Source organism: Podarcis filfolensis (genome assembly GCF_964270895.1).
Source record: "Podarcis filfolensis genome assembly, chromosome: 2".
Classification (NCBI taxonomy): Eukaryota; Metazoa; Chordata; class Lepidosauria; order Squamata; family Lacertidae; genus Podarcis; species Podarcis filfolensis.
The window spans coordinates 109,009,176-109,034,579 of NC_139605.1; the positions used below are offsets into that span (position 1 = coordinate 109,009,176).

The window sequence follows — 25,404 nt, forward strand, 5'->3', positions numbered from 1 at the left end:
AGCGCCGCAACCCTATAGTCGCCTTTGACTGGACTTAACCGTCCACGGGTCCTTTACCTTTTTACCTTAGGTAAAGGTAAAGGGACCCCGACCATTAGGTCCAGTCGTGACCAACTCTGGGGTTGCGGCGCTCATCTCGCTTTACTGGCTGAGGGAGCCGGCGTACAGCTTCCGGGTCATGTGGCCAGCATGACTAAGCCGCTTCTGGCAAAATCAGAGCAGCGCACAAAAACGCCGTTTACCTTCCCGCCGGAGTGGTACCTATTTATCTACTTGCACTTTGACATGCTTTTGAACTGCTAGGTTGGCAGGAGCAGGGACCAAGCAACAGGAGCTCACCCCGTGGCGGGGATTCGAGCCGCCGACCTTCTGATCGGGAAGCCCTAGGCTCTGTGGTTTAACCCACAGCGCCACCCGCGTCCCTACCTTTTTACTTTACCGACTAGTAATTACAACTGTCTGCTCTCGTGTTCTAGGTCATCCGCTGTGCATCTCTCCGACATCGAGCCTGGAGAAAGCAGAGAGCAGGAAGAATCAGGAGATGCCTCGCTTGTCGGAAACGTCCATCAAGGATCGGCTTGCTAAGTACCAGGCAGCGGTCTCTAAGCAGGGCAGCTCTGGTGGTCTTGTGGTAGGTCCTCCCTTTCCTATAACTGGCCGGCTGTTGCTTTACCAGAGCCCACTGCATGAGGGGTGACTCCAGTGAAGGCTGATCTTGTTTGGAAGAAGGTGCAATACTTGGCTCCTTGAGGAGTGGCGTTGGTGACTTGTACAATGCATATTATACAGTGCTTGTAGGTTGTTTTAAAGCTGCTGAAAGGGTTTTCAGACACCCCTCTTCCTCCTGCTTTTGGATATGCTACTGTCTCTTGGTTTGCATGTGCATAGCTCTCTGCCTCTGAGGATCTCTGCATGCAATCGGAAACCAGCCTGGCCATCTTGCTGGGAGCATGTGTATGGGGGAAGCCAGGTGCAAAACGGTGATGTGACTTGCCCAAAGCCTTGCTATCTTCTCTCTCTCTTTCTCTCTTTCTCTCTCTCTCCCCTTTTTTCCTGGTTCATTGTATGGTGTTTTACGTAATCAATGGGTTCATCTTCTCCCTGCACGACACCCACCCCCGGCTCCAAGCTCCAATTCATCCATAACAATGTTATTTGTTCATGCTGTGCTTCTGTGGCTGATCTGTACTTGGCTAGACAAATATTTGAACAGGAGATGGAATAGCGGCTGTACAGCAAATTGTCCTTCAAGGGGAAAATTAGCAGGAGTCCCAGGTTTCCCGATTTGGGGGGTGGAGGTACTGTTTTGTTCAAAATTGGTGACTTGTGGTAGCTTTGTGTCCACAATCCAGTATCCCGCCAGGCTCATGATAGCTTAGCCACTGCTTTTCTTTTTCTGGATTAAATAGGGAAGCACGTGTCACACTTTGAGCTGAAAAAACTTGGGTGGTTTGGCTTTTTTAAAAAAAGTGTAAAAAGGGTAAAGGGACCCCTGACCATTAGGTCCAGTCGTGGCCGACTCTGGGGTTGCGGCGCTCATCTTGCTTTATTGGCCGAGGGAGCCGGTGTACAGCTTCCGGGTCATGTGGCCAGCAGGACTAAGCCGCTTCTGGCGAACCAGAGCAGCACACGGAAACGCCGTTTACCTTCCCGCTGGAGTGGTACCTATTTATCTACTTGCACTTGGACGTGCTTTCGAACTGCTAGGTTGGCAAGAGCAGGGACCGAGCAACGGGAGATCACGACGTCACGGGGATTCGAACCGCCGACCCTCTGTTCGGCAAGTCCTAGGCTCTGTGGTTTAACCCACAACGCCACCCGCGCCCCTATAAAAAGTGTATGCAAGAGTAAAAAGGGGAAAGTGACATGCTTAGAAGAGCCCACACCTTCTGCATCTTCTCCACAGATTGCTGATGCGACTTGAGCAGAGATGTGGGGCTGTATTCAGATACTGTGTCCTGCCAGCGCATGGATTTTCGCTTGTGCAACAAGATTTCCTCGCTCCCACTGTGTGTGCCCTGCGCATTCCCCATTTCTGTTCCAGAGAGTTGGGGTAACCCCTAGTACAGATTTAGGGGGGGATGCAGAAGGGGGGAGAATGTTTTGTTGCTCAAGCGGAAATGTGCAATTAAGTGCTGTGTTCAATTCCACCCATAGCTGGCAACCTCCCCTTGCCAGGGGCAAAGAACCCTGCTGCTTCAGGGATGGTGGAAGGATCCAATTGCCTTCCAATACAGAGCATATGTTTCTTTATTTAAACCAATTGCTATGCTGCTTAACACCATAGTTTCAAAATCAGAAAAAAGCTGGCTTTGTTTAATTTTTTTTTTTAAAAAGGCCTTCATTAGGCAGCTGAAGTTCAGTACAAAGAGAGGGGCCTGTTTGATCTTGGCGATGAGGTTGTTTCGTAGAATAGGGCCGATAATACTGAGTACATGGCACTTGGTGGATGTGTCTAAGCCATCTGGGGTGCCATTAACAGTGACTCCCCCAAAGACTTCTGTGATCATGCAGGGATATAAGGGATCGGATGGTCCTCGTGGTATACTGGACCCAAGTTGTTAAGAGCCTTCTAAATTAATACAATAGCCTTGAACCTGATTTTAAACACAGGAGTTATATAGTGTCAGAAGTCTGTCCTTGTCCCCACCCGCTGCCTCTTCCCATCTATCCCAGCAGAGGCTAATGGGAAAGGAGGCAAAGCTGGAACAATAAATCATACAGGGATACAGCAGGCAGACTCCTGTGGATGGGTATTGTGTATGCAAGAGCCTCTAATAATGAATTCTATTGTTTGTTGTATGCTGTTGTGACCCTGCACACAATTTGAGCATCGTAAGCAGGTAAACACAGCACAATCTAGATTTCATAAGCGCTAGGGAAGCTGGTCTTCCCTTCTGCCTCTCTTGCGCTAACAGGGAATTCTCTGAAAATTCTTAAACTTCTCGAGTTTGCTGCACCTTGCAATGGGCAGGTTCACCTCTCTGACACAGGGCCTTTCTTCTTCTTGCCATATGCAGCGCTGTATTTCTGATGCTCTAGTTCAGTAATTGAAAGGAAATTAATGGCATGGGTAATTGCACCTTGATTAACAAATCTGCTTAACTACTAACGGCGTCCCTCTGCTTTGCCTTCAGTTTCTTGCCTTGCTTTCTCAAATAACAGGTGTCAGCAGTCTGTTGGCTTCTAGGGGTGAATTGGTCAATGCACAGAGCCTCTTAAGCACATGATTGTGTCCAGATTTTTAATAATAATGGCAGAAGAGGCTGAGAATCCCAGATCAGAAGCAATCTTGGGGCTGAACTCCTCATTACACAGAAATGTGCGTAGCAGGATCCCAGGGACCCCTTGTAAAGGAAAACAGTGTTTGTGTTTTGGGGGGCAGTGTTATTTCTCCACTGGAATAGTGGTGGCGGTGGGGTGCTTAACCCTTTACCTGCCAGCAGCTTTTCTGCTGTACCTTCCACTCCATGGGACTCCAGGTCCATTTGCCTTTGTGATGGAGCTGAGATTTGCTTCTGAGCATCAATGTGGTGGGTTTTCCAGGAAAAAGGAAAAAGAAAAATCAGGCTAAGTTGCCTAGGGTAATTAGCACCAGAAAAAAAAACTCACTTTGAATGGGAAAAATCTGATGCCCAGATCCAATTTAGCAAATGAAAGTAAAATAAAAATGCTAAACAGAGCTAAAGATTTTGCAACTGCCAAGCTTGTCTAATAATGCATTTGCAGCTGGTATCCAATGGTTGTTACTTAAAAGCTCTCCGCCATGCGTGGAAGGCAACGAATGTTTGGCACACCAGCTTTAGAAAGGTAGAGCTGCTTTTGCAGTTGTTTTCTGCAGTTGTTTTGGCTGTGTGATTTTGCCCGTATGCACAATCAGGATTTTTCCCCAGCCAGAACTCACTAGAACGCAGTTCCAGCACCTCTCAGGTGGGTGCCATTGCCATTATAAGAGAACAAGAGAGGTGTTCATGGTGAGTTCTGGCATGACGAGTTTCTAGAAAAATAGCACTGTGCATAATTCCCGGAACGTAATACCCATGTAAGATGTAAGTCGACTGTACATGCAATAGCTAGTTAAATTGGATGGTAAGCTATTTTTTTTAAAAAAAACAAGGCAATAAAATGAAATAAAAGCATGCTTTGTATGGAACCTGTATTAACAGCGTTCAGGAGACTGGAAGGCAATGTTTCTTAAACATTTCCCCTTGCTTGATGCAAGGTTTTTGGATCCTTTTGTTTGAATTTGAAGGGGATGCATGCTTATTTAACGACTTCTCTGCTAATTTGTGGTAAAGCCTGACAGCTGGCTTGGGTCAGAGTTCAGTGTCTTATTTTGTGAAGACTATTAGTAACAGTTGCTGTGTAGGATAAATAACAGCTCTGGCCACCTAAGAGCTTCATCTAGTAAGGAATAAGGCCTCTCTGGGAAAACACTCTAATGTGTTGATAGAAACTGCTGTATCTTGACACTCAGGGCTCCAGTGTTGTTGTAGTTGTTTTAAAGCCACTTTAAGGATACGATTGAAGGGTGGTATAAAAATACTTCCATTTCCATTGTCCTATAACATATCCGACTTTCTCAAGAGACTTGAGTGAGCTCTCTCTCCCCCCCTTAAGGACTTAAAATATACAAATGCTCAAGTGCTTTGTCATTCTGTAGAGTGAGACTCAAGCCATTGAAAGCGAAGATAAGAGCTACAATTGTGAACAGAAGGAGAACTTGCCACCGTCCTCAGAAGATATGTTTCCCCAGCAGGATGGGGAGAAGGTAAGAGATGGATCGTGTTGGGTGAAGATCAGAACAACTTTGCTTGGGAGTGGAACTTCTTGGAGAGGCACACCCGGAACACTGTAAAACCGCAACATCTGGAAACTCGAGTTGTATCTGCTGATGTAAATTGATTGCAGGCTGTGCTGAGGTTCTGACTGTAACATCATGGAAAACAGCATTGAATCTAAGCCATTGAATCTATCTGTAAAGCATGCTAGGGTTCATATCCTTTTTTTCTTCCCTTAGTACCGGCTACCTAAAACTTCATTCCAGCATTGTACAAGTGCAGCAGGACTTCACTTTCCTCTCTGCCACCCACCCCTGCACTCCCTCAATTTGTTTGGGAAGAGTTCCTTATTATAATTATTATTTATTGAATTTATACAACACCCTATACCTGGGGTCTCAGAATAAAATCAAAACAGCAACCAAATACCGCCTCCCCAAAAAAACACTTTTTAAAAGGGCATAGGATGTACATCGGATCAACCAAAGGCCTGGTTAAAAAGGAGTATTTTTGTCTGGCACCTAAAGGTGTATAATGAAGGTGCCAGACGAACTTCTCTAGGGAGAGCATTCCACAAATGGAGATCCACTTCAGAAAAGGTCCGTTCTTGTGTTGCCACCCACCACACCTCTCAAAGGAGGGGGCACATGAAGAAGGGCCTCAGAAGATGATCTCAGGGTCCGGGTAGGTTCATATAGAAAGATGCGATCCTTGAGATATTGTGGTCCTGAGCCGTTTAAGGCTTTATAGGTCCCTTAATCGTCTGGAGCAAATTTTGAGGGGTGGGAGGGAGGATAAGAAAGTGAAGTCCTGTTGTATGAGTGGAAGTCAGTTCTGCTTGCACACAGATAGTATTGGATATAACCCAAAGGTTGCTAGGTTACCACTGAGTAGCATCCTGTCTTTGTCACCGAAAAATTTACTGCTCCATAGAAACAAAATGTGAGCTACAGCGTTCTTCCATATCAGAATGTTAAAATCTTATTTCTATCTGTATGTTTTGCCTTGGGTACTTTTCAGGGTGGCTGGGTATCTAAATCTTGCACAGTATTCACTTGTTGCAAGGGGGTTTTCTGTGCAGGATATGTTTCTGGCGGACTGTTTCCTTTTGCTAACTTTGGGCAAGTCACTGAGACCAACACCTCTGTCTTTCCTTCCTCTTCCCACCCACCTTTTGTTAAATTGGGAGTGGAAACTCTCTGTCTCTTCTGTAAGTGGATGTTTCATCAGAAGTGGATATCCTCAGCTGGAAAATTCTAAGCACAGATGCAAAACACTAGAGATTTTAGTGCAGTCAGATACTGGAAATGGTGTGAAACATCATTTACTCCTGTCATTCAGCGTGTGCAAAACACAATGATTGAAATCCTGTGTACATTTAGGCTGCCTAAACCCCACACACCTGGGAGTAAGCACCATGGAATTCAGTAGGGTTTACTTCTGAGTAGTCATGGTTAGGATTGTGCTGTAACTGTGCACTGGATCGCAGCTTGAGGTTCGAACTCTTGAGCATGTGCAGTTTTCACCCTCACCTTAAGTTCTTTGGATCCCCAGAACCAGTGCCTCTTCCATTCAGTGAGTTTTGGTATTTAAACTCCTTTTTCACTTTTTCACAGCAGAACTTCCCACAGAAAATGGGAGAAGCTCCCTAGCCCTGCATTAAATCTCTCCCCTGTCCTGCAATTCTGCCCCTGCTTGCTTTTATCATTTCAAAAATAAACATCTTGAAGCCCAGTTTTTGTGCATCTTCGATGATTAGTTTTGGGGAGTATGTACAAGTCCGTTTCAAATGCTAGTAATTTGGGATGGTGCGCGTGTATTAGCTTGACTTTTGGAGAGCTATTGGCAGCTTGCTGATTCTCACTGGGCAGATCCTCTCAGGCAACTGTTTTAAATCCTCTGCTGGGTAACCTCTTCCCCAATAAAAGGTGAGCTCACTTAAACACACATATTGAACTCCATAGTAATTCCTGTCTTTGTTCCCTTTTCTGCAGCTAAATGGATGGTCTGAATGAAAGGCCTCTTCCTGCGGATTTGAAAGAGTGAATAACTCTTACGTTTATAGGCATTATTTCCTCCCTATGGTAGGGTTGCCATATTTCGAAAAGCAGACACCAGGAAAACCCCAAAGGAAGACTCCCAAAACTGTTGAGCTTTTCTCTTTTAAAATATGCCAAAAAAAACCCCCACAATTTTTCGATTGGCTGGCCCAAGATCCAGGGCAAAGCACTGCCTTTCAGAAATTCCCCTCCGACGTCCATTCTGCCTTTGAAATCCCGGTAACATCTGGGAAAATCCAGGCATATGGCAGCCCTACCGTATGGTGACTAAGCACTTGCTTGATGGGCTGATGAGCACATGCAAGAACGCTGAATAGACTGGGGTGAGGTGGGGGAGGGGTGAGAATGTGTTGGCACTTGTCTTTTTAAACACCCATGTAAAACGTGTTGGCCTTCTGTCCTAGCTGGACATGGGAACGGAGTGGAAACATTTCATAAGCCTAACCCATGTGCTTATTTGCACACACACCCTTTAGTTTGCATGCAGAAAGAAGTGCTTTTTGGGTTCCCCTGGTATTACAGGAGTATCACCCTTCTGCCGGGAGCTCCCCAACACTGTCGAATGCTTAGCGATCTGTTCCCAAAACGAGTCAAATGAGCACAGTGTGTTTATCCCAGCTTATGTGCTTCCTAACTAATTCTTAACAGTTCTGTTGCTCGGAATGGGGCGTCCAGTTGTTAGTAGCATCTAGCTAATTTACACCGTTAAGCTTATTATGGCGTATTTAGTTCCTTAGTGTGAGCAGCCTTAAGCTGCATTTTATTTAATAGAGCAGACATCCTAGAGGAGGGAAATGGGAGTCTTGTGCTATGACTCTAGCCCCTTCTTCCTTATAATTGCCCTGAATTCAAAGAAAAGCAAATGTCTGTAGCAGAAGCTGCTGCTGATGTCCACATATAGGCAGGATACAAAGCAGTATCAACTATAATATAATAGTATATAGGAATCAAGAGATTCTAGCAGTGTTGTGGGGGCCGCGATGTAGGGTTTTATTCATGCAGCTGACCCTGCGCCTACCTGGGAGATAGCTCAATTGGTAGAGCGTGAGACTTTGAATCTCAAGGTTGCGGCATCAAGCCCCACGTTGGGTAAAAGATTCCTGCATTCCAGGGGGTTGGTCTAGATGGCAGTCATGGTCCCTTCAGACTCTACAATGACTCTGTGTGTTAACAGCTTAGAGAGGCAATTTCCTGTAGCCTGTAGGTGCGTAGTAAAGATACAGCAATACCTGTACCTCTGGGTTTTGGAGCACTGTGGTAGCATGGCAACCATAGCTTGATCAGTTTGCGCTCTCTCTCTCTCTCTCTCTCTCATTAGAGCATCATGGGATGCTTTGAGGTAGCCCAGTATTCAAACCAGTGGCTATATGCCTAAGATCCCAGATTTAAGAAGGTAATGGTAAAGTACCCCTGGACAGTTAAGTCCAGTCAAAAGCGACTATGGGGTCGCTTTCAGGCCAAGGGAGCCGGCATTTGTCCACAGACAGCTTTCTGGGTCAGGTGGCCATCATGGCTAAACCGCTTCTGGTGCAATGGAACACTGTGACAGAAACCAGAGCGCGCGGAAATGCCGTTTACCTTCCCGCTGGAGCGGTACCTATTTATCTACTTGCACTGGTGTGCTTTAGAACTGCTAGGTTGACAGGAGCTGGAAAAGAGCAACGGGAGCTCACTCCATTGCGGGGATTCAAACCACTGACCTTCTGATCGGCAAGCCCAAGAGGCTTGGTGGTTTAGACCACAACGCCACCCGCATCCCAAATTCCAGGTTTAGGTGTGTAGGGAAGGCCCTTGTACATTGAGAATCTTCTCTCAGCAGCAGCTGTGTCTGCAGTGGATAATCCACTGGGAGAGGCATGCTGTTGGGCCTTCTGATGGATTGAGGGCATTTCCAATTATCTATCTTGACCTCAAATCCTTAGTATAGTTGAGGCAATTTTTTATCTCTGGGTCTGTAGATTGGATAATCTCAACAGTCGTCAACCTTATCCAAGGAAGATCTCTTTGTAGCTCATAAATTCACATGTCTCCTGCCCTCTTGGTAGCGTAGTCTTCTAAGGCGGAAATGGCTACAACTGCTGTTAGACTGTTTTGAGGCCAACCACTTTTTAGGTCTTCAAAGACATTTTGTTGGTGAAAATAGGACAAAGCTGGCTTTTAAAAACACGTTGCCACAGCGATGAGAAACAAAAACAGCAGACATCTTTAATTTTCAAAGGGCCAAGAATTTGCTAAAAAAATAAAATTTGGTACATGGCCTTGAGTTCCTTGTTCATTCAAGCAGTTACACTTTCTCTGAGATGCTATAGTAAAGAAATGCGGTGTTTCCCAAAGTTGGGCCTCCAGCTGTTTTTGGACTACAATTTCCATCATCCCTTATCACTGGTCCTGGTTGCTAGGGATCATGGGAGTTGTAGTCCAAAAACATCTGGCGACCCCAGTTTGGGAAACAGTGTTGTACAGTGGACTCAGAGGTTTCTTTCAGCTGATAGAGTGACTTCATACCTAAGTAGGCAACACAGACATTTAAATCAGTGCTGTCATCTTTAAACACCTGTTACGCTGTTGAGGTTGGCACCGAGGGACAGGTATGGTCCTGAGTTTGTTGTTGAGCCACCTGGATTTGGCTCTGCCCCAGCAGTGATAATATCAAGATGAAATGGCAATGAGAAGGCACTTAGGACAGGTGAAACTATGGTCTCTGCAAATTAGGAGCTTCAGTGGATGAATCATTTCCCTTTCCACCCTACGTTAAGGCAACTGAAATGTAGAATCTAAGGGCTTTTGGGCGACACAGATCTCTTGAGTTGGATGTGGCAAAGTTTCTGTGTTCTTCGCATCTGACCACCGTCTGCCTTGCGCTGTACACATCTTATTGGCCTGTTTCAGTTGTGCCTTGTCTAAATATTTATTCTCTTTAATATATTAAACAATAATGGTGTGTTGAGAGCAGACAAGTGAGGATATTCATGTACTGAAGAACTGATCATTTATATGTTCCCCCCTGCTACAGATTTCCATAGTAGATGGTCTGAATTCCAGTCTCTGCGAAGATGGCACTCGTAAGTTTTTAATCCCTCCCCTGCAATAAGAAATTGACTCATATTTCACTTGGCTTTTGGTGTCTAGGTGTAGATTAATAATAATAATAATAATAGCTTTATTGTCAATGTACAACCTGTGTACAATGAAATTAACCGAATGAAATAGCTGCTTTGTCTTCTGAAACCATAGATTCCAGTCATTTTTGCCTCCTGGATATTTCTAAATCTGGATGTTATGGCAGGCATAGGAGCCAACTCCTAGGGTCTTTGCCCCCCTCCTAAAATATTTGAGGGGGCTGCCCCCCCCCCGGTTGATGAGCACTGCCATTCAAATAGTGTCTATGCATCACGTCATGTGATCGATTATCCAGGGCAGGGCTTCCTCCCTCCCCGCACTAATATTTTATTCAAGTTGGCCACCCCGAAGGCAGGAGGCAAGGTATTCTTCCGGTATGCAGTGGTTTCCCATTTCTGCTGCTAAGAGAGGAAATCAAATTCTTTTACAGAATTTTGTAGAATTGGTTGAAGTGACAATTTCTTTTTTTCTTTTCTTTTTTTAAAATGCTGTTAATATTTTTCTTCCACTGCCTGTACTTTTGCATATGCTCACCTCAGGCCTGTCTCTCTCTCTGCACCCTCTTCCATACTGTTAAAGTTTGTGGGTCGTAAATCCTTTGACCCACTGAGTCTGCTGCAACGGCCCTGCGATAAATCTGAATTTATTGTCACTCCGACAACCTTCAATGGCGCCCACACGCTTCCATTCGCGCGCTGCCACTCTTCTCAGTTGCCGGATAATAGCAGAGTTCACATGCAGCGTAAAATGTCTTGTCTGTGTCTGCGTGGTGTCTTCAGTAACTCAGCTCGACACCAGTGCTTCTATTCTAACACTCTTTATTTAGAAGCATAACAAACAGAAAAGAAAACCTATAGAATCTAGCTGCATGTTCGCAGCTTTCTGCCTCTAACAAAAATGAAACTACCTTGCTCATATTCTCAGACAGACTGCTCTCCAAAGAGAGCTCAGCCCCCACAGAGCACAGATCAAAGGAAAATGCCCGGGTCATGTGGGCAATGCACCCAGTGAATCAGAACGCTTCTGGAGTGTTAACTGTGCAGAACCACAACACATACGAAGTTTCCTATTTTCCTGAAAATCAGTTTTGGCCACATTGTCTGACAGAAACATGCAAGCCAGCCACACTCGTTCCAAGTGTATTCTTATGAATGGTTGCTGATGGATCTCACAGGACTTTTGGATGACAAATTCCAGACAGTGGGCAGGTTTTCAGACCTAGATTACACCTCTGACCCCCTTATTTAGCTCTGCAGACATTTAAGTCTGCCCCACCTCAACTTAAGTATCATCATCCTTTTACGTGTTAAGAAAATAATTCCCTTTGGGCCAAAATGTTTGAAGCCCATTATGCTCCAGTATTTATCTCAAAGGGGTTTCCATTTGTGAAGAAAAGGCAGCATCTGAAGTAGCTGAGACTATCTTTGAATTGCTTGCATCTGGTTTTCCGTTTGTTCCAAGTGAGATCAGTTGCCCATCCTGCGCTGCATTTAGTTGTGCTGTCCTCGATTCAGGATGTAAACAAAATCCTTTGAGTTTTAAGTGGCAGATACTAATAAGATTATCTTCCCCTCTTCTAGCTGGGTTCAAGTTCCAGAAAGAAACGGAAGCCCCGAGGTCTCTCCATGCCAAACAACAAAGTCCCGATTCTAGAGCATCTAGCCAGACAGACACCTCTCCCCCAAAAGCCGTGAAGGTAGGTACAGTGGATAGCTTTTTTCAGTAGCAGTGGTCAACACAGGAGAAAAGCGAGTGGGTCTCTGCATGCGAAGCATTGGATATTACCAGTTCTATTTTTCTAGGAAAAGAGGAGCTGGAACTCACCAGGAACGCCTGCCTTGTTCTCTTAGAATGGCAATAGTGCCCACCTGAGAGGTGCCGGAATTGAGTTCCGGCGAGTTCCGGCTTGTGGGGGGGGGGGGTGGAGGATACAACCCTCAGTTTGAAATATGCAAGGAACTTCAGAGAAGGAAAACAAAGCATTCTGTGCAATGGTTCTGTGAGCCCTTCAAAACTTAGAAGCTGAAGATCTGCTGATAGGAGCCATAAAAATGAGAGCCAGTGTGGTGCAGTGGTTAAGAGCAGTGGACTCGTAATCTGGTGAACTGGGTTCGCATCTCTGCTCCTCCACATGCAGCTGCTGGGTGACCTTGGGCCAGTCACACTTCTTTGAAGTCTCTCAGCCCCACTCACCTCACAGAGTGTTTGTTGTGGGGGAGGAAGGGAAAGGAGATTGTTAGCCGCTTTGAGACACCTTAGGGTAATGATAAAGCAGGATATCAAATCCAAACTTGTAATGGCTTTAGGGCTTGCTCGTGCGTAAGTTACCGCCGCTCTGGGCTAGGTTGCCTGGTTAAACCGTTTCTGTCTGGACAGCCATCCACTCCGTGGCTGTTCAGTCGCTAGCAGAATCCGTCACTGGGCGTTTCTTGAACCTCTTCCAGCAAAGAAGTTCTTTGACGCCAAGTCGCCGCCTACTTTCCCTGCGCGGAAGTCTTCTGCGCAGGGTGGGTGTGGGCAGCGGAGGACCTGTGCTCTCCTCGCTGGTCTCCTGCGAAGAGTCCTGGAGCGTCCTCTCTGCTTCCCCCATCGGCCCCCCTCTATCCCTGGTGTTGCGCTGATTTTCTTCCCCAGCCGGAGACCTGCCTCTCTCCCTGCTTGGCCCCTCTCCAGCATCGCTGTGGAGCCTCGCCTCCTCCTCTAGTTCTGATGGCAGTTCCCTGACAAAACTCTTCTGAAAATAATGACATGACGTATTTTTCCGTGTATAACACACCCCAATGTATAAGCCGCCCCCTATTTTGGAGGACTCAGAATTAAGAAAATGGGGGGAGATTGCCCCCGTGTATAAGACTAACCCTCCTTTTTAAACATTTTTTAGTAAAAAAAACCCTAGTCTTATACATGGAAAAGTACGGTATTTCAAGTTTATGTGATCTTTAATATATTTTTTATTAGATACAAAAATAAGTATGTTATATGCATATACTTTGAAAAAATGAATAGAAACTTGTAAGAATAGAAATAAAAGATCCCCCGCCAAATGTCTTGAAAAACCATAATTATTCCAATAGCTCAGTCATGCAATTAATTGAAATAATTTATTGAGAACAAAATAACTCATATTATGACATTCAGCACCATTGTTATGTCTGTATTTTGTAATAAAAGGGTGCCAGTAGCATTTAGATTTCCTATTGCACTATGAACAAATTTTTCCTCCCATAAACATTACTCACATTTTATAAAGCCAGTTGCACAAAGGTGTCTTTATAGATGCTGAGTTATAAGCGGCAAGAATTCTGGCTGCCAAAATCATATTTATCAGTTACATATCTTATACCAGTTAACAGAGCCACCTTTGAAAAGAGGACTTAGTTCTTTCCAGGCATTTATTGGGTAAAATGTTCAGATTGTGAACAGAGTGTGGTGAAGAACACAGCACATGATATTATGGGCTGTCCCCTGAGCCCGCTAGATGACATGCCTTAGGAGAGCGAGAAAAATTCTCAGGGATGATTCACACCCCGGCCAGCACCTCTTTAATCTTCTACCCTCAGGCAGGAGATATAGAAGTATAATCCGCCATACCAATGGGCTAAGAAACAGTTTCTATCCATGGACTGTTAGGCTGCTGAACGGAAAATAATATAGTGCAACTGACTTTCGGGGTTGGTGTGTTGTGCGACAAGCACACAGACTGCAATGAGATTGAGTGTGTTGGGGGGGAGGGAGGTTCGGTTAATTTCACTGTACACAGGTTGTACATTGACAATAAAGGTATTATTTAAAACTGTAAACTGTAAACTACTTTGGGTGCCTTAGCAGATAGGTAAATCCAATAAATAATAGCTTTCCCTAAAAAATAACATATTCTGAAAAATAACGTATTCATATATACATGAAAGTAACTGATTTTGCTGTACATCTCTGACAGTCCGTAGTACCGAAATCAGGTATTTTCTTAATCCTTGCTGGTGTAAAGCACCGCCAATATGCAGCTTTACATTTTTTCTTTAATTGTAATTTTATAGATTTATGTGTTATATACTTACAAATATATCACCAGTTTTTGTTATTAATAATCAGATGTTTTGCAGTTACTTGCCCAACTCTGCCTCAACTCCTAACAGGGTGAATCAAAATAAACCAACATCTTTGGTAGTAAACCTTTCCTTTGAATATTGATGGTTAATAAAATTTCAGTTCTTGTTAAACTTCCTTACATGAATAATTCATCAAACTCAAATATGTGCATTTTAGTAACTAGGTTTTTTTAAAAATGTTTGGGCAATTAAGACGGTTGTAGTCAATATTCCAGCATTTTAGCCCAAATGCCATCATGAGATAATAAACTTGGATTGTCTATATACTTCCGTGTGCACATATTTTGCAAAATTGCTACCAATCCTTGCAGCTGTAAAATGATGCTATAGATAGAATACCTTGATCTTGTGCAGATCTACATTTCCCGCAGATTTTAATTATACTTAATTGAATTCTGTGCCAGGCAGTGGGGGGGACAAAAGGGTGTGTTTGCTTTTTGAGTAGGGAACTGTTAATTCACTGTACAACTTGCGAGCAATCCATAAGGCCTTCTGCTTCCCTTTCCATATTGTAGATGAAGTGTACAAAATTCCAATGTTTGGTTCATGATTATTCAGAACTGAATGTTTATCATCTTTATACTATTTATTGCTTAAAAGAGACCTTTCCTCCTTGATCTTTTGCAACTTAGTTGTTGGCTGAGTATGTTTCTCGTAGTGTAAATATGAGAGTGTTTTTGTCCCAGGGAACATCTTAGTACGCTTTCACTCCAGCCCAGAGATGTGTTTATAAATAGCCATTTGTCTTTTCCAGCTTCTGTTTCCTGCTCCTGGTTCCTAATCTCTACTCCTGCCTCCCTTTTTAATGTGAGCTCGACTCTCGGCTTTCTTGCCTGTTCTCCTCTTTTTATTAACCGGACTTCACACCCTTCCACTGTAGTTGCTAATCGTAGCGTGCTTGGAAAAAGAAACTTGCCTCTACACACCCCAAAACCTTCCTCCATGGTTTTTGCATGTAAGTTGGACGGGGAATTTATGCTGCTGCAGCAAATGCTAATGTCTGGTTCCCAGATGCGATTGGGGAAAAACTAGTTTTTGACAGCCAAGCAACATTGCCTGAATTCTTTCTTTCATTAGAGGGATCTATATTCCATGCTGCTTAAATTATCCTGTTAATATTGAGATTTTACTGATTATCAATGCAACAGAAGGTGGTGGTTTTGTTTTAAAAGGAAAAGCAGGTATGCCTTTGCAAGTTTGGAAAATCATCCCTGGGCTGATCAAACCAGCGGCGTAGCCTAGGAGGTATTGTCCGTATGGCAGCACAATAAATCTGTTAGGTTTGTAGCTGCTGTCCCAATGTATTTGCCTGGGTAACACATTCAACTTGCCAGGCAGAATGCATGCTTGAAAGTTTCCTATGGGATTACCTGCATCAGCTGCCACCTTTTAAAAAAACACTTGAAGTTCCAGGCTTCAAAGCTTTTTCAACCTAAGTAGATTTCTAAAAAAAAATTAATGCGGGGCATTTAACTATATTAGCTCCTGTTTGGAAGGTAAAACATGTTATCAGGGCTGTTTCAGCCTGCCCACCTAAGCTAAGAGCCATTTCCTCTGCTACTTCTGCTCTTTCAGTCTCTCAGATTGTACGCATTTTGTGTTTTTGTGGGTGGAGGCAGATCTAGCACCCTCCCTGTATTCAATCCAAACGTACTTTTCCTCCCCAGGGGGTGAGCTCTGGAGAAGGCAGGCTGGGGGAACAGTTCCTTGAAGCAGAAAGATGCAAATGGATCGGCTTCCCTGCGATTGCCATTCGGCAGCTTTTCATTTTAAAATAAATAAATAGAAAAGCGGCTCCCCTTCTAAATCCGAGAAACGAACGGAAACGTGGTCCCACCCATATGCCGTACATTTAACGCACTCTTCTGCCACTTTAACAGTCACGTCATCCCCCAAAGAACCGAGAAGTTGGAGCCCTTGGAGTAATCTTCCGACAATTCTTGGCCCCTTTAACAAACTACAGTTCCCAGCATTCTTTGGGTGGAGCCAGTACTGTTGAAAGTGGCAGGAGTGTTTTGAATGCAGGATGTGGATGTGGCCCGTATAAGAGTTTTGCGGCCGTTTAGAAAGGGGAACAGCCAACTTTGAGCACATGGAGAGGTGAGGGTGCTCAGTATGCTGGCACGCCTTGCCTTTTCAGTTTTGAATCTGATCTGCCACATCAGCAGATGAATACAGCGTGAACTTGCTAGATCTGTCTTTCTCCTTTTAGATTTGAGTGCCACTGCCCACTTTGACTTTGCCTTCCCTCCTGCATCTCCTAACCCCCACCAACTCCTGTAGAGAGACTGAATGAAGATGGGTGCAAATTATGGGTGCTTTAGATTGGAGGGGTTGTTTGGACAGCCAGTTCCATGTTTCCTAAACCTACCGTATTTTTCGCTCCATAAGACGCACTTTTTCCCTTCTAAAAAGAAAGGGGAAATGCCTGTGCGTCTTATGGAGCGCATGCACTGGACCGCAGCCATGGCTCCCGTCAGTCAAGCAAAGCGGGAGCTGCTTACAGGGCTTCTGTCCCGTTTTGCGCGGCTCTAGCTTTGCTTGCTTTACAGCGAGCCGGGAGGAGGCAGGCGATTCAAAGCCAGCAGGCGCTTTTAAAAGCGGTGCGTAGCCAGCAACAGATGCAGCAGCCTCAGCTAGCAAAGGTCTGTGCGCTCCCTAAACGGAGCAATGAGGCTGCAGAGGGACGGCAGGGCACAGGAGGGGTTGGATCCGGAAGGATAAAATTTAAGCAACCAGCAACACCAAAAAAACCACCAACCTCGAGCTCTGAGCCACGAGCGCAGTTAAAATCAGGAGGTAAAATAGGAAGGCTGCTGGGGACTGGAGGGCAGGGGATGAGGGAGAGGGGAAAATTACGCAAATCCCCCCACGTCTCAGCTGATCCGCTGGCTCCTTGAGCATGCGCACTAAACAAACATACAGCTCCTGTCCCTCTCAGTCTCACTCTGATATACCAGTAGCTTATTAAATAGTTTAGTACAACATTTGATTCAGAATATTTTTTCCCTGTTTTCCTCCTCTGAAAACTAGGTGCGTCTTAAGGTCAGGTGCACCTTATGGAGTGAAAAATACGATATTTTTGTGTTTTAATTTTGGGCTGGCTCCAGAAGTATTAGCACAAGATCTGGGTTAGCCTGGGTGGTGTGCTGGCAACCCCTGGCGTATTGGCTTTGGAATAGGGACGGGGAAATGTGTGGCTCTCAATACGTTGCGCTACAACAATGTTTCACTACAACTCCCATCATTCCTAATCATGAGCCATCCTATTGGGGCTGATGGAAGTGTTGGAACGCAACAACACCTGGAAGGCCACATGTCCCCCTTATTTTCTTGAGAACAGCGCTTCTCAAGCTTGGGTCTCCAGCTGCTTTTGGACTACAATTCCCATCTCCCCTGACCACTGATCTTGCTAGCTAGGGGTGATGGGAGTTGTAGTCCAAAAACAGCTGGAGACCCAAGTTTGGGAAACACTGCTTCAGAAGGAGGCTCTGCTAGGATTGACTGTCAGCCTTGTTGGGAGTCTTGCATTGAACCCTGTACTACTTGCCAACTTTTCTTCCGCCAGAAGTTCCAGTTGCCGGCTAAGGAAAGTTGTGTTGCATGTAAGAAGACTGTCTACCCAATGGAGCGTCTCTTTGCCAACCAGCAAGTATACCATATCAGCTGTTTCCGCTGTTCTTACTGCAACAGCAAACTCACGTAAGTCCTTCAGGGAGAGCCCACTTCTTTTTTATATATAAAAAAGGCTACTTTAAGATTAACTCTCTAGTGTGGGTTAGGAAACGGTAATGTTTAGGTGCTGAGAAAAGCAAGGTGGGCATGGTTTTCAGGTGGTTCTTAAGAGCGCCAAAGGAATCTACAACCCAAGGATGTACCGTATTTTTCGCTCTATAAGATGCACTTTTCCGCTCCTAAAAAGGAAGGGGAAATGTGTGTGCGTCTTATGGAGCGAGGAGAGAATGCAGACTGCGCAGCTTTCGCTGAAGCCAGGAGAGCTCTCATGCGCTCTGGAGGCTTTGCGTTGCTTTCACTGAAGCCAGGAGAGCAAGAGGGATCAGTGTGCACCGATCCCTCTTGCTCTCCTGGCTTCGCTTTGCTGGAGAGGCGCTGAGCAGCTTTCCCTCTCTGCGCAGCGCCCCTTCAGCGAAGCGGGAGGAGAAATGAAAGGGGCTCCATTTCTCCTGCCGCTTCACTACAGGGGCACTGCACAGAGAGGGAACGCTGTGCAGCGCCCCTTCAGCGATGTGGGAGGAGAAACGGAGCCCCTTCCTCCCACTTTGCAGGAGAGGCGCTGGGCAGAGACGGAGAGAATATTTTTTTTTCTTGTTTACCTCCTCCAAAAACTAGGTGCGTCTTATGGTCGGGTGCATCTTACAGAGCGAAAAATACGGTACTTCTGCATACGACACAATAAAGCAGGGAGAGTGTCCTGCACACACGCAGCCGAGGAAGGTTAAGGGCCGATAGTTAATTCTTTATTGACAAAAGCACACTTCTTTTCTTTTAAAAGTTATTTACTTGATTTTTCAGATTAAAAATTTACAATCACATATCCAACATCCAACATAAAAACAAAATTCCAAAGAATCTCCTGGACTTCTCTCCTCCCCTTTGTGGGTCCTATTGTTAATCATTTCCTCCTGCATCTTTTATGATAATCCAAATCTTTTACCTCTCCATTGTGTCCAAAACCCACCATTAAACTGCAAGTGTTATTCCAATCCTACTGACAATTTTAACTGTTTACAATGGCTTTTAAGACCAGTTATATATTTTCCTGATTTCCGATTCTTCCGGTCATTTTAGCCATTTCTGCATAATCCATCCACTTGATCTGCCATTCTTCTCTGGTGGACAAAAGCACACTTAACAGCACCAGAGACAAAAGCACACTTATAGCAGCTCCTAAAGAACAGCTTCTATCTGTGGGCTGTTAGGCTGCTGAATGAAAAAACAGGGCAACTGACTTTTGGGTTTGGTGGGTGTTCGTCAGTAAACGAGGGGAATAATAATAATAATAATTTATTATTTATATCTCGCCCATCTGGCTGAGTTTCCCCAGCCACTCTTGGCAGCCCCCAATCAAATGTTAAAAACAGTACAGCATTAAATATTAAAAACTTCCCTGAACAGGGCTGCCTTCAGATGTCTTTTAAAGATAGGATAGCTGCTTATTTCCTTCACATCTGAAGGGTGGGCGCCACTACCGAGAAGGCCCTCTGTCTGGTTCCCTGTAACCTCACTCTCGCAATGAGGGAACTGCCAGAAAGCCCTCAGCGCTGGATCTCAGTATCCGGGCTGAACGATGGGGGTGGAGACTAAGAGAGCTGAGTGGGGGGTGCTTGTGTAATGTCAGTACATACAAGTCATACAAGTGACAATAAAGTATTTCAGTTCAATATTTCAATTCAACCAGATGCCTGTGGCAGGTCTGAAAGCAGGATCTGAGTGCGAGAGCACTCTTTGCACCCGTGGCTCCCAGCAACTTGTACCTGCAGAGCTGCTGAATTAGTACATTCTGAGATGGTTATTATTTCTTCTCTCTTTTTTTAATAAAAATTTATTAGATTTTCCACAATAATAACAAAAACCACAAAGCAGAGTGACACACAAAAATAGGGGGGAAAAGAAAAATCATCAATAAATGAAAGAAGAAAAACAGTAAACAGATAAACAATAACAACAAACTTAATTCTTTACAAATCCAACCTTTTAAACATCTTGGTTGACTTGGTTATTATTTCTTCTCTTGCAAGATACTGAAGGTGCTAATAATTGTGTGTTTCCCCCCTTGTACAGCATTGGAACATATGCATCTCTGCATGGGAACGTTTACTGCAAGCCGCATTTTAACCAGCTCTTCAAGGCCAAAGGCAACTACGACGAAGGCTTTGGGCATAAGCCACACAAGGAGCTGTGGTCAAGCAAAACGGAGAGCGAAGAATCCCAGGAGAAACCTGCCAGCGTTGGAAACGCTGAGGAAGGCCCCCAGAGTCCCGGCGTGGAAGATGCCCCGATTGCAAAAGTTGGGATTCTGGCAGCCACCATGGAAGCAAAAGCCGCCGGTTTGCTCGAGAAGGAAGAGAGGCCGGCGGAAACCAAGAAGCTGAAGATTGCTTGGCCGCCTCCTCCCGAACAAGGCAGCCAAGGAAGTGTTTTGGAAGAAGGCATCAAGGTGCTGAAGCCCAAGTGGCCCCCGGAAGATGAAATCGCTAAGCCGGATCATCAGGAAGACGTGGACCAAGACCTTAAAAAGCTGCGACGGTCGTCGTCGCTGAAAGAAAGGAGCCGTCCGTTTACAGTCGCTGCCTCATTTAGAACCATATCTGTAAAGAGCAATAGAACTGAAAACGCGTCTCCACCCAAGGCTGAAAGGAGCACGGTCAGACAAACGGAGGAACCGGCACCGGAATTGGCGGTGGAAAGCAAGCCAGAGGGAAAGAGCAACGCGGTTGATCCACACCTGGGCGAGGGGGATAAAGAGCTGGATGGGGGGAAAGGAGAAGAAGCGGGTGGCGAAGAGATCTTGGTTGAAAACGGGCAGAGGAGTGGCGACACGGATGAGGAAGAAGAAGAAAATGTGGCAGGAGAGCCAGCCTCGCTGGAGAAGGAAGTGCCATTTCATACGCCCCCTAAGCATTCTGTCTTGAATTCAACCGCTGTAAAAGAATTATCCGCTAGCCCCAATCGCAAATCCCAAGACGTGGGTTTTTTTGAAGGTGAAGACCTTGAAGAATTGACTGTGGAGGAGCAGATCAAGCGGAACAGATACTACGGCGAAGAGGAAGAAGACGAGGAATAAATGGGACACTCTTTCACTAAAGAACTTAACTGCAGGGTGCTGGGCCTTAAAATTGGTGTGTTTAGCATTTGGGGGTTTTTTTGTTTTCTTCCTAGAGCGGCTTCCCTTGGTGAAAGAGATACAGGCTGATGCATAAGGGAACCATAAAGACTTGCTCAGATTTGAATTTTATAGGAAAGCTTGTTGGGAACCTGCAAGAATTTTAACCAAATTTGTGAAAACGGATAGTATGCATAAAATTGTTGTGGGGAAAGCTGCCACAATTGAGCAAAAAACCCACACACAACCCTGTACATTTCTGAATTCTGCTCTGTAACCTGGTCAGCTTAAATGCCATCTTTATTCTCCTCTGCTTCTGGTAGTTTTCGGCCATTTTTTGCAGGATGTCACTATATTCCCCAAAGGCGAGCTTGACGGAGAATGGGGCTTTCTGAGATACAGGACTATTACCACTTAACTATGTTACTGCAGTGCTTAGGGACCAGTTTTGAAGGGCACTTGGGGAACCGTTTAAATGGCAATGACTGCACTTTAATAATGTATGTGTAAAGGCACAATAGATACATTTTTGAATAGTGAAAACACTGTCTCTTCTAGATAATGACAGTATCTGAAATAAAAGTCAGCAGCATGGTTTTAGGGGAAAGCTGTGTTTACTTGGCAGCCATCAGGAGAGAACTGTCTTTGCATTAGGCTCTTTTTGTATATGACTTGTTGTGCATTAGGGTCCAGGTGAATCTCGAATCAGCTGGCTGGCCAGTGAAAAGGAGGATCTGCCTCATACCTGGGCTTAGAAGCACAGCATTTTAATCTACTGGAGCAATGCTAAGGGAAGGTTTTTGTAGAGGGCAAAGCTTCTGTCTGCAGGGCATTGCTACTTTCCTTCCATGTTTGTCTTTCCGAATAATGTTTTCTACTTGAAACTTTGCTTCTCCTTTTTTCTGAAAACTGTGTACGTTTTAAGCAATTCTACGTGTACCCAAACTGCCAGGTGTAAGAGTCCACATGAAAGATACTGCACGCAAAAATCTCCGCGATGACAAAATAGATGGAAACAGTGGGAGTTTCTTGGGACTGATTCCTAGCATTGTGCTTTTAGTGCTTTTCGACTTGACTGCATGGTATTTTATAAATCATAGTATTTTGAGATGGGGTTAAAAGGGTTTTACCTAAATAGTTTTTAATCTTTTTGTAATGTATTCACTGAGATTAGCTCTAACTATATTTTAGAGTTGTAAAATATTCTGCTTTCTTACCAATCTTGCTAAGTATGAAACATTTTTATTCAATAAAGGCTCTGGTCATTTTTATTGTTGGAAGTTTCTAATCCAGACTTTTCTTTGCCATGAGACGGTCAGGAAGGCGAGAGAAGACCGCTGAGAAGATTTTAGTACCTAGCTTAAAACCAGTGGCGCTGTGGGTTAAACCTCAGCGCCTAGGGCTTGCCGATCGTATGGTCGGCGGTTCGAATCCCCGCGGCGGGGTGAGCTCCCGTTGCTCGGTCCCAGCGCCTGCCAACCTAGCAGTTCGAAAGCACCCTCGGGTGCAAGTAGATAAATAGAGACCGCTTACTAGCGGGAAGGTAAACGGCGTTTCCATGTGCGGCTCTGGCTCGCCAGAGTAGCTTCGTCACGCTGGCCACGTGACCCGGAAGTGTCTGCGGACAGCGCTGGCTCCCGGCCTCTTAAGTGAGATGGGCGCACAACCCTAGAGTCGGACACGACTGGCCCGTACGGGCAGGGGTACCTTTACCTTTTAAAACCAGTAGGTGGCACTGTTGTGCTTGTAATATGGTAAAGAGATAAGATGTCCAGTGTGCTTCTGAGTTTTGTAGAACATGAGATGTACCTGTTCGAAAGGTGTAACGGAAGACAACAGACATATGAGCAAACATCCACGACCATTTTCGTCTAGTGTGTTTGGTTCCAGTTATTTTGCTAGATGGGGTTTCAAAATTAACAGATATTGTCCCCATTAAAATATTCACAAACGAACACTATCCCTTCTCTAACAGCAACCATACATCAATAACATTTGGGGGGGGGTATGTGCATTGGGGATGTAAAATTCTAATCACAATGGCTTCAAGTGAGTTAGGGAGGGTTATTTCTACCACACCGAACCTAAGCACATCGTCTGGGTGCTAAATTTGCATTGTCAGAATTGATTTGATAATGAATTGGGGAGGTGTGGTTTGTTTAACAGCAGGGATAATGGCCACTTGTGCCAGATGGCGACAGAAGGAATTAATTCTGGAATGTGACTTAAATGCCAGTTGCTAGAGAAATGTCAAGGCTTGTAGGCACAACCATGTCTGAACTCTCCATCTGAACAGCTCTCGAGCTAATATATAAGGAGGTCACGGGGGTTACCCAGTGATTAAATGCATTCGTGTTTAAAAAAACAATGGGAATAAAGCACTGGTAAAACAGAGCACTCTGTTAAATGTATGCTTGGTCAGCTGTTTATTGGGGGTGGGGAACGTGCTGCTCCAGCATTAAACAGATTTAGCCTTTTGAGGCACGATGGGAGTTCTTCTGACTTCTCTCTTTATTCTAAATCCAACCCAAGTTACTAAAGTCTTCTATAAAACCCTAAGAACGGGTTGGAATTAAATCCTGGAATTACAGTGCTGGCAACAGGTCAGCTCAACACATATTGTACTGCTTCTCACATGGATACCCATTCTTGACCTCATCTGTGCTGTGACCAAAGCTAATACCTTTTTAACACCCACATAAGTGCAAAAACAGGGACTTTATGTGTGCGCACATGCACGCACAGTGGTTCCCTCAGCAAAACAAAATCACACATGAAATAATTCTGTTGTGTGCAAAATGCAAGCACCTCAAAGTTCTTCCATTTGATTATGCTAACTAAACATTTTTTTTCTAAAGCTTTTTATATGCCGCAGCTGGCTCTTGGTTCATGCCACAGCTTAAGGAGGATGTTGACAAACTGGAATGTGTGCAGAGGAGGGCAACCAAGACGATCAAGAGTCTGGAAACCAAGCTATAAGAGCAGGCATAAGCAAACTCGGCCCTCCGGATGTTTTGGGACTACAACTCCCATCATCCCTGACCACTGTTCCTGTTAGCTAGGGATGATGGGAGTCGTAGTCCCAAAACATCTGGAGGGCCGCGTTTGCCTATGCCTGTATAAGAAGAACGGTTAAAGGAGCTTATTTAGCCTGGAAGAGAGGAGACTGAGAGGAGCTATGATAGCCATCTTCAAATATCTAAGGGCTGTCACCTGAAAGATGGAGCAGCTTGTGCACTCCTGCTCTGGAAGGTAGGGCTAAACATCAGGAAAAACCTTCTGACAGCAAGAGCTGTTTGACAGTGGAATGGTCTCCCTTGGGAGGTTGTGGACTCTCCTTCCTTGGAAGTTTTCAAGCAGAGGTTGGATGGCTATCAGTCATGGATGCTTTAGTTGAGATTCCTGCACTGCTGAGGGTTGAATTAGACGTCTCTTCCAACTCTGATTCTATTTCCTCTTAAAAGATTCCACTTGCTGAATTTCCTCTTGAATCATGGAAATTCTAAACACCTGGCACTATGCTTAGATTTAATAAGTTATAGTTTAGTTATGGGCCTGTTGTACATGCAAACTAGATGAACTCTTCTGGACAACATAACAGCTTTTAAAAAGGGCTTCTTCCAAGCCTAATTTCAGGAGTGGAATTGGGATTCTGTGGGCACCAAGGTAAGCCTTTGCGGCCACATGCAAATGCCATATTGGCAACACAGGAGATAGCATTACGAGAATGAACTTTGCTGTTCCTGGACTCACATTCGCCTCACCTGTTTTCTTCCTGCGCCACTGTGAGGAGTTGGGAAACTTTGGCTTCTATTCTGGAATAGCTACAGCTTTCAGTGTCATCCAAGCTCAGGTAAAACTGTTCATTATGACAATAGTTAGTGGAAACGAGCCCATTTCAAACCATAGTTTAAGAGATTTATTGGTCTCTGTGCTGAAAAGCCAGACCTGTAGGATATTTGACCTAGTTAGCTTCCTAGTTGCAGTTCTGTCAATAAAAAGAATTGACTCAATCCAATATGGTTGACAATTGTCAGCACAATTCAGAACAGTATCTGTGGTTGATACACTTGGATTAAAAGATGGAGTTGAATTTTAAATGGTAGTTGCATTTCACTTCTTTTGCAGTGTTCATCCATACAGTGGTACCTTGGGTTACATACGCTTCAGGTTACACAAATATTACCTCGGGTTAAGAACTTTGCTTCAGGATGAGAACACAAATCGTGCTCCAGTGGTGCAGGAGGCCCCATTAGCTAAAGTGGTGCTTTAGGTTAAGAACAGTTTCAGGTTAAGAACGGACCTCTGGAACAAATTAAGTACTTAACCTGAGGTAAAACTGTACTGTTGAAATGTGGAAGGTTGGATGTGATTATTTTCATCATGTTTTTAAGAAATTTGTTTTTTTTGTAAAATACATGGCCTTTGGCAAAATACAATAATAAATATTTGGGTTTATTATAATTATTAATTGAATTTATATACCACCCTAT

At 44.7% G+C, this 25,404-nt stretch overlaps 1 protein-coding gene and 1 long non-coding RNA gene across 19 annotated transcripts in view; both read left to right on the top strand.

Moving 5' to 3' along the window:
- LIMA1 (LIM domain and actin binding 1) overlaps positions 1-22,191 on the top strand; it is a 68,519-nt gene extending 46,328 nt beyond the window's left edge. For 10 of the 18 annotated variants that reach the window (XM_083598671.1, XM_083598661.1, XM_083598663.1 and 7 more), the window contains 6 exons: positions 477-631; positions 4,664-4,771; positions 9,855-9,903; positions 11,542-11,657; positions 17,636-17,769; positions 19,870-22,191. In XM_083598671.1, the coding sequence (XP_083454797.1) occupies positions 477-631; positions 4,664-4,771; positions 9,855-9,903; positions 11,542-11,657; positions 17,636-17,769; positions 19,870-20,872 (1,565 nt within the window). In that variant the 3' untranslated portion in view covers positions 20,873-22,191. The remainder of the gene's footprint in view (positions 1-476; positions 632-4,663; positions 4,772-9,854; positions 9,904-11,541; positions 11,658-17,635; positions 17,770-19,869) is intronic. The other 8 variants (XM_083598672.1, XM_083598673.1, XM_083598664.1 and 5 more) reach the window with 1 other exon arrangement.
- The window catches only part of LOC310755784, a 92,458-nt gene extending 69,055 nt beyond the window's left edge, over positions 1-23,403 (top strand). The window contains exon 2 of the long non-coding RNA XR_014544543.1: positions 22,399-23,403. This is a non-coding gene — a long non-coding RNA (uncharacterized lncRNA). The remainder of the gene's footprint in view (positions 1-22,398) is intronic.
- Positions 23,404-25,404: the final 2,001 nt, after the last annotated feature.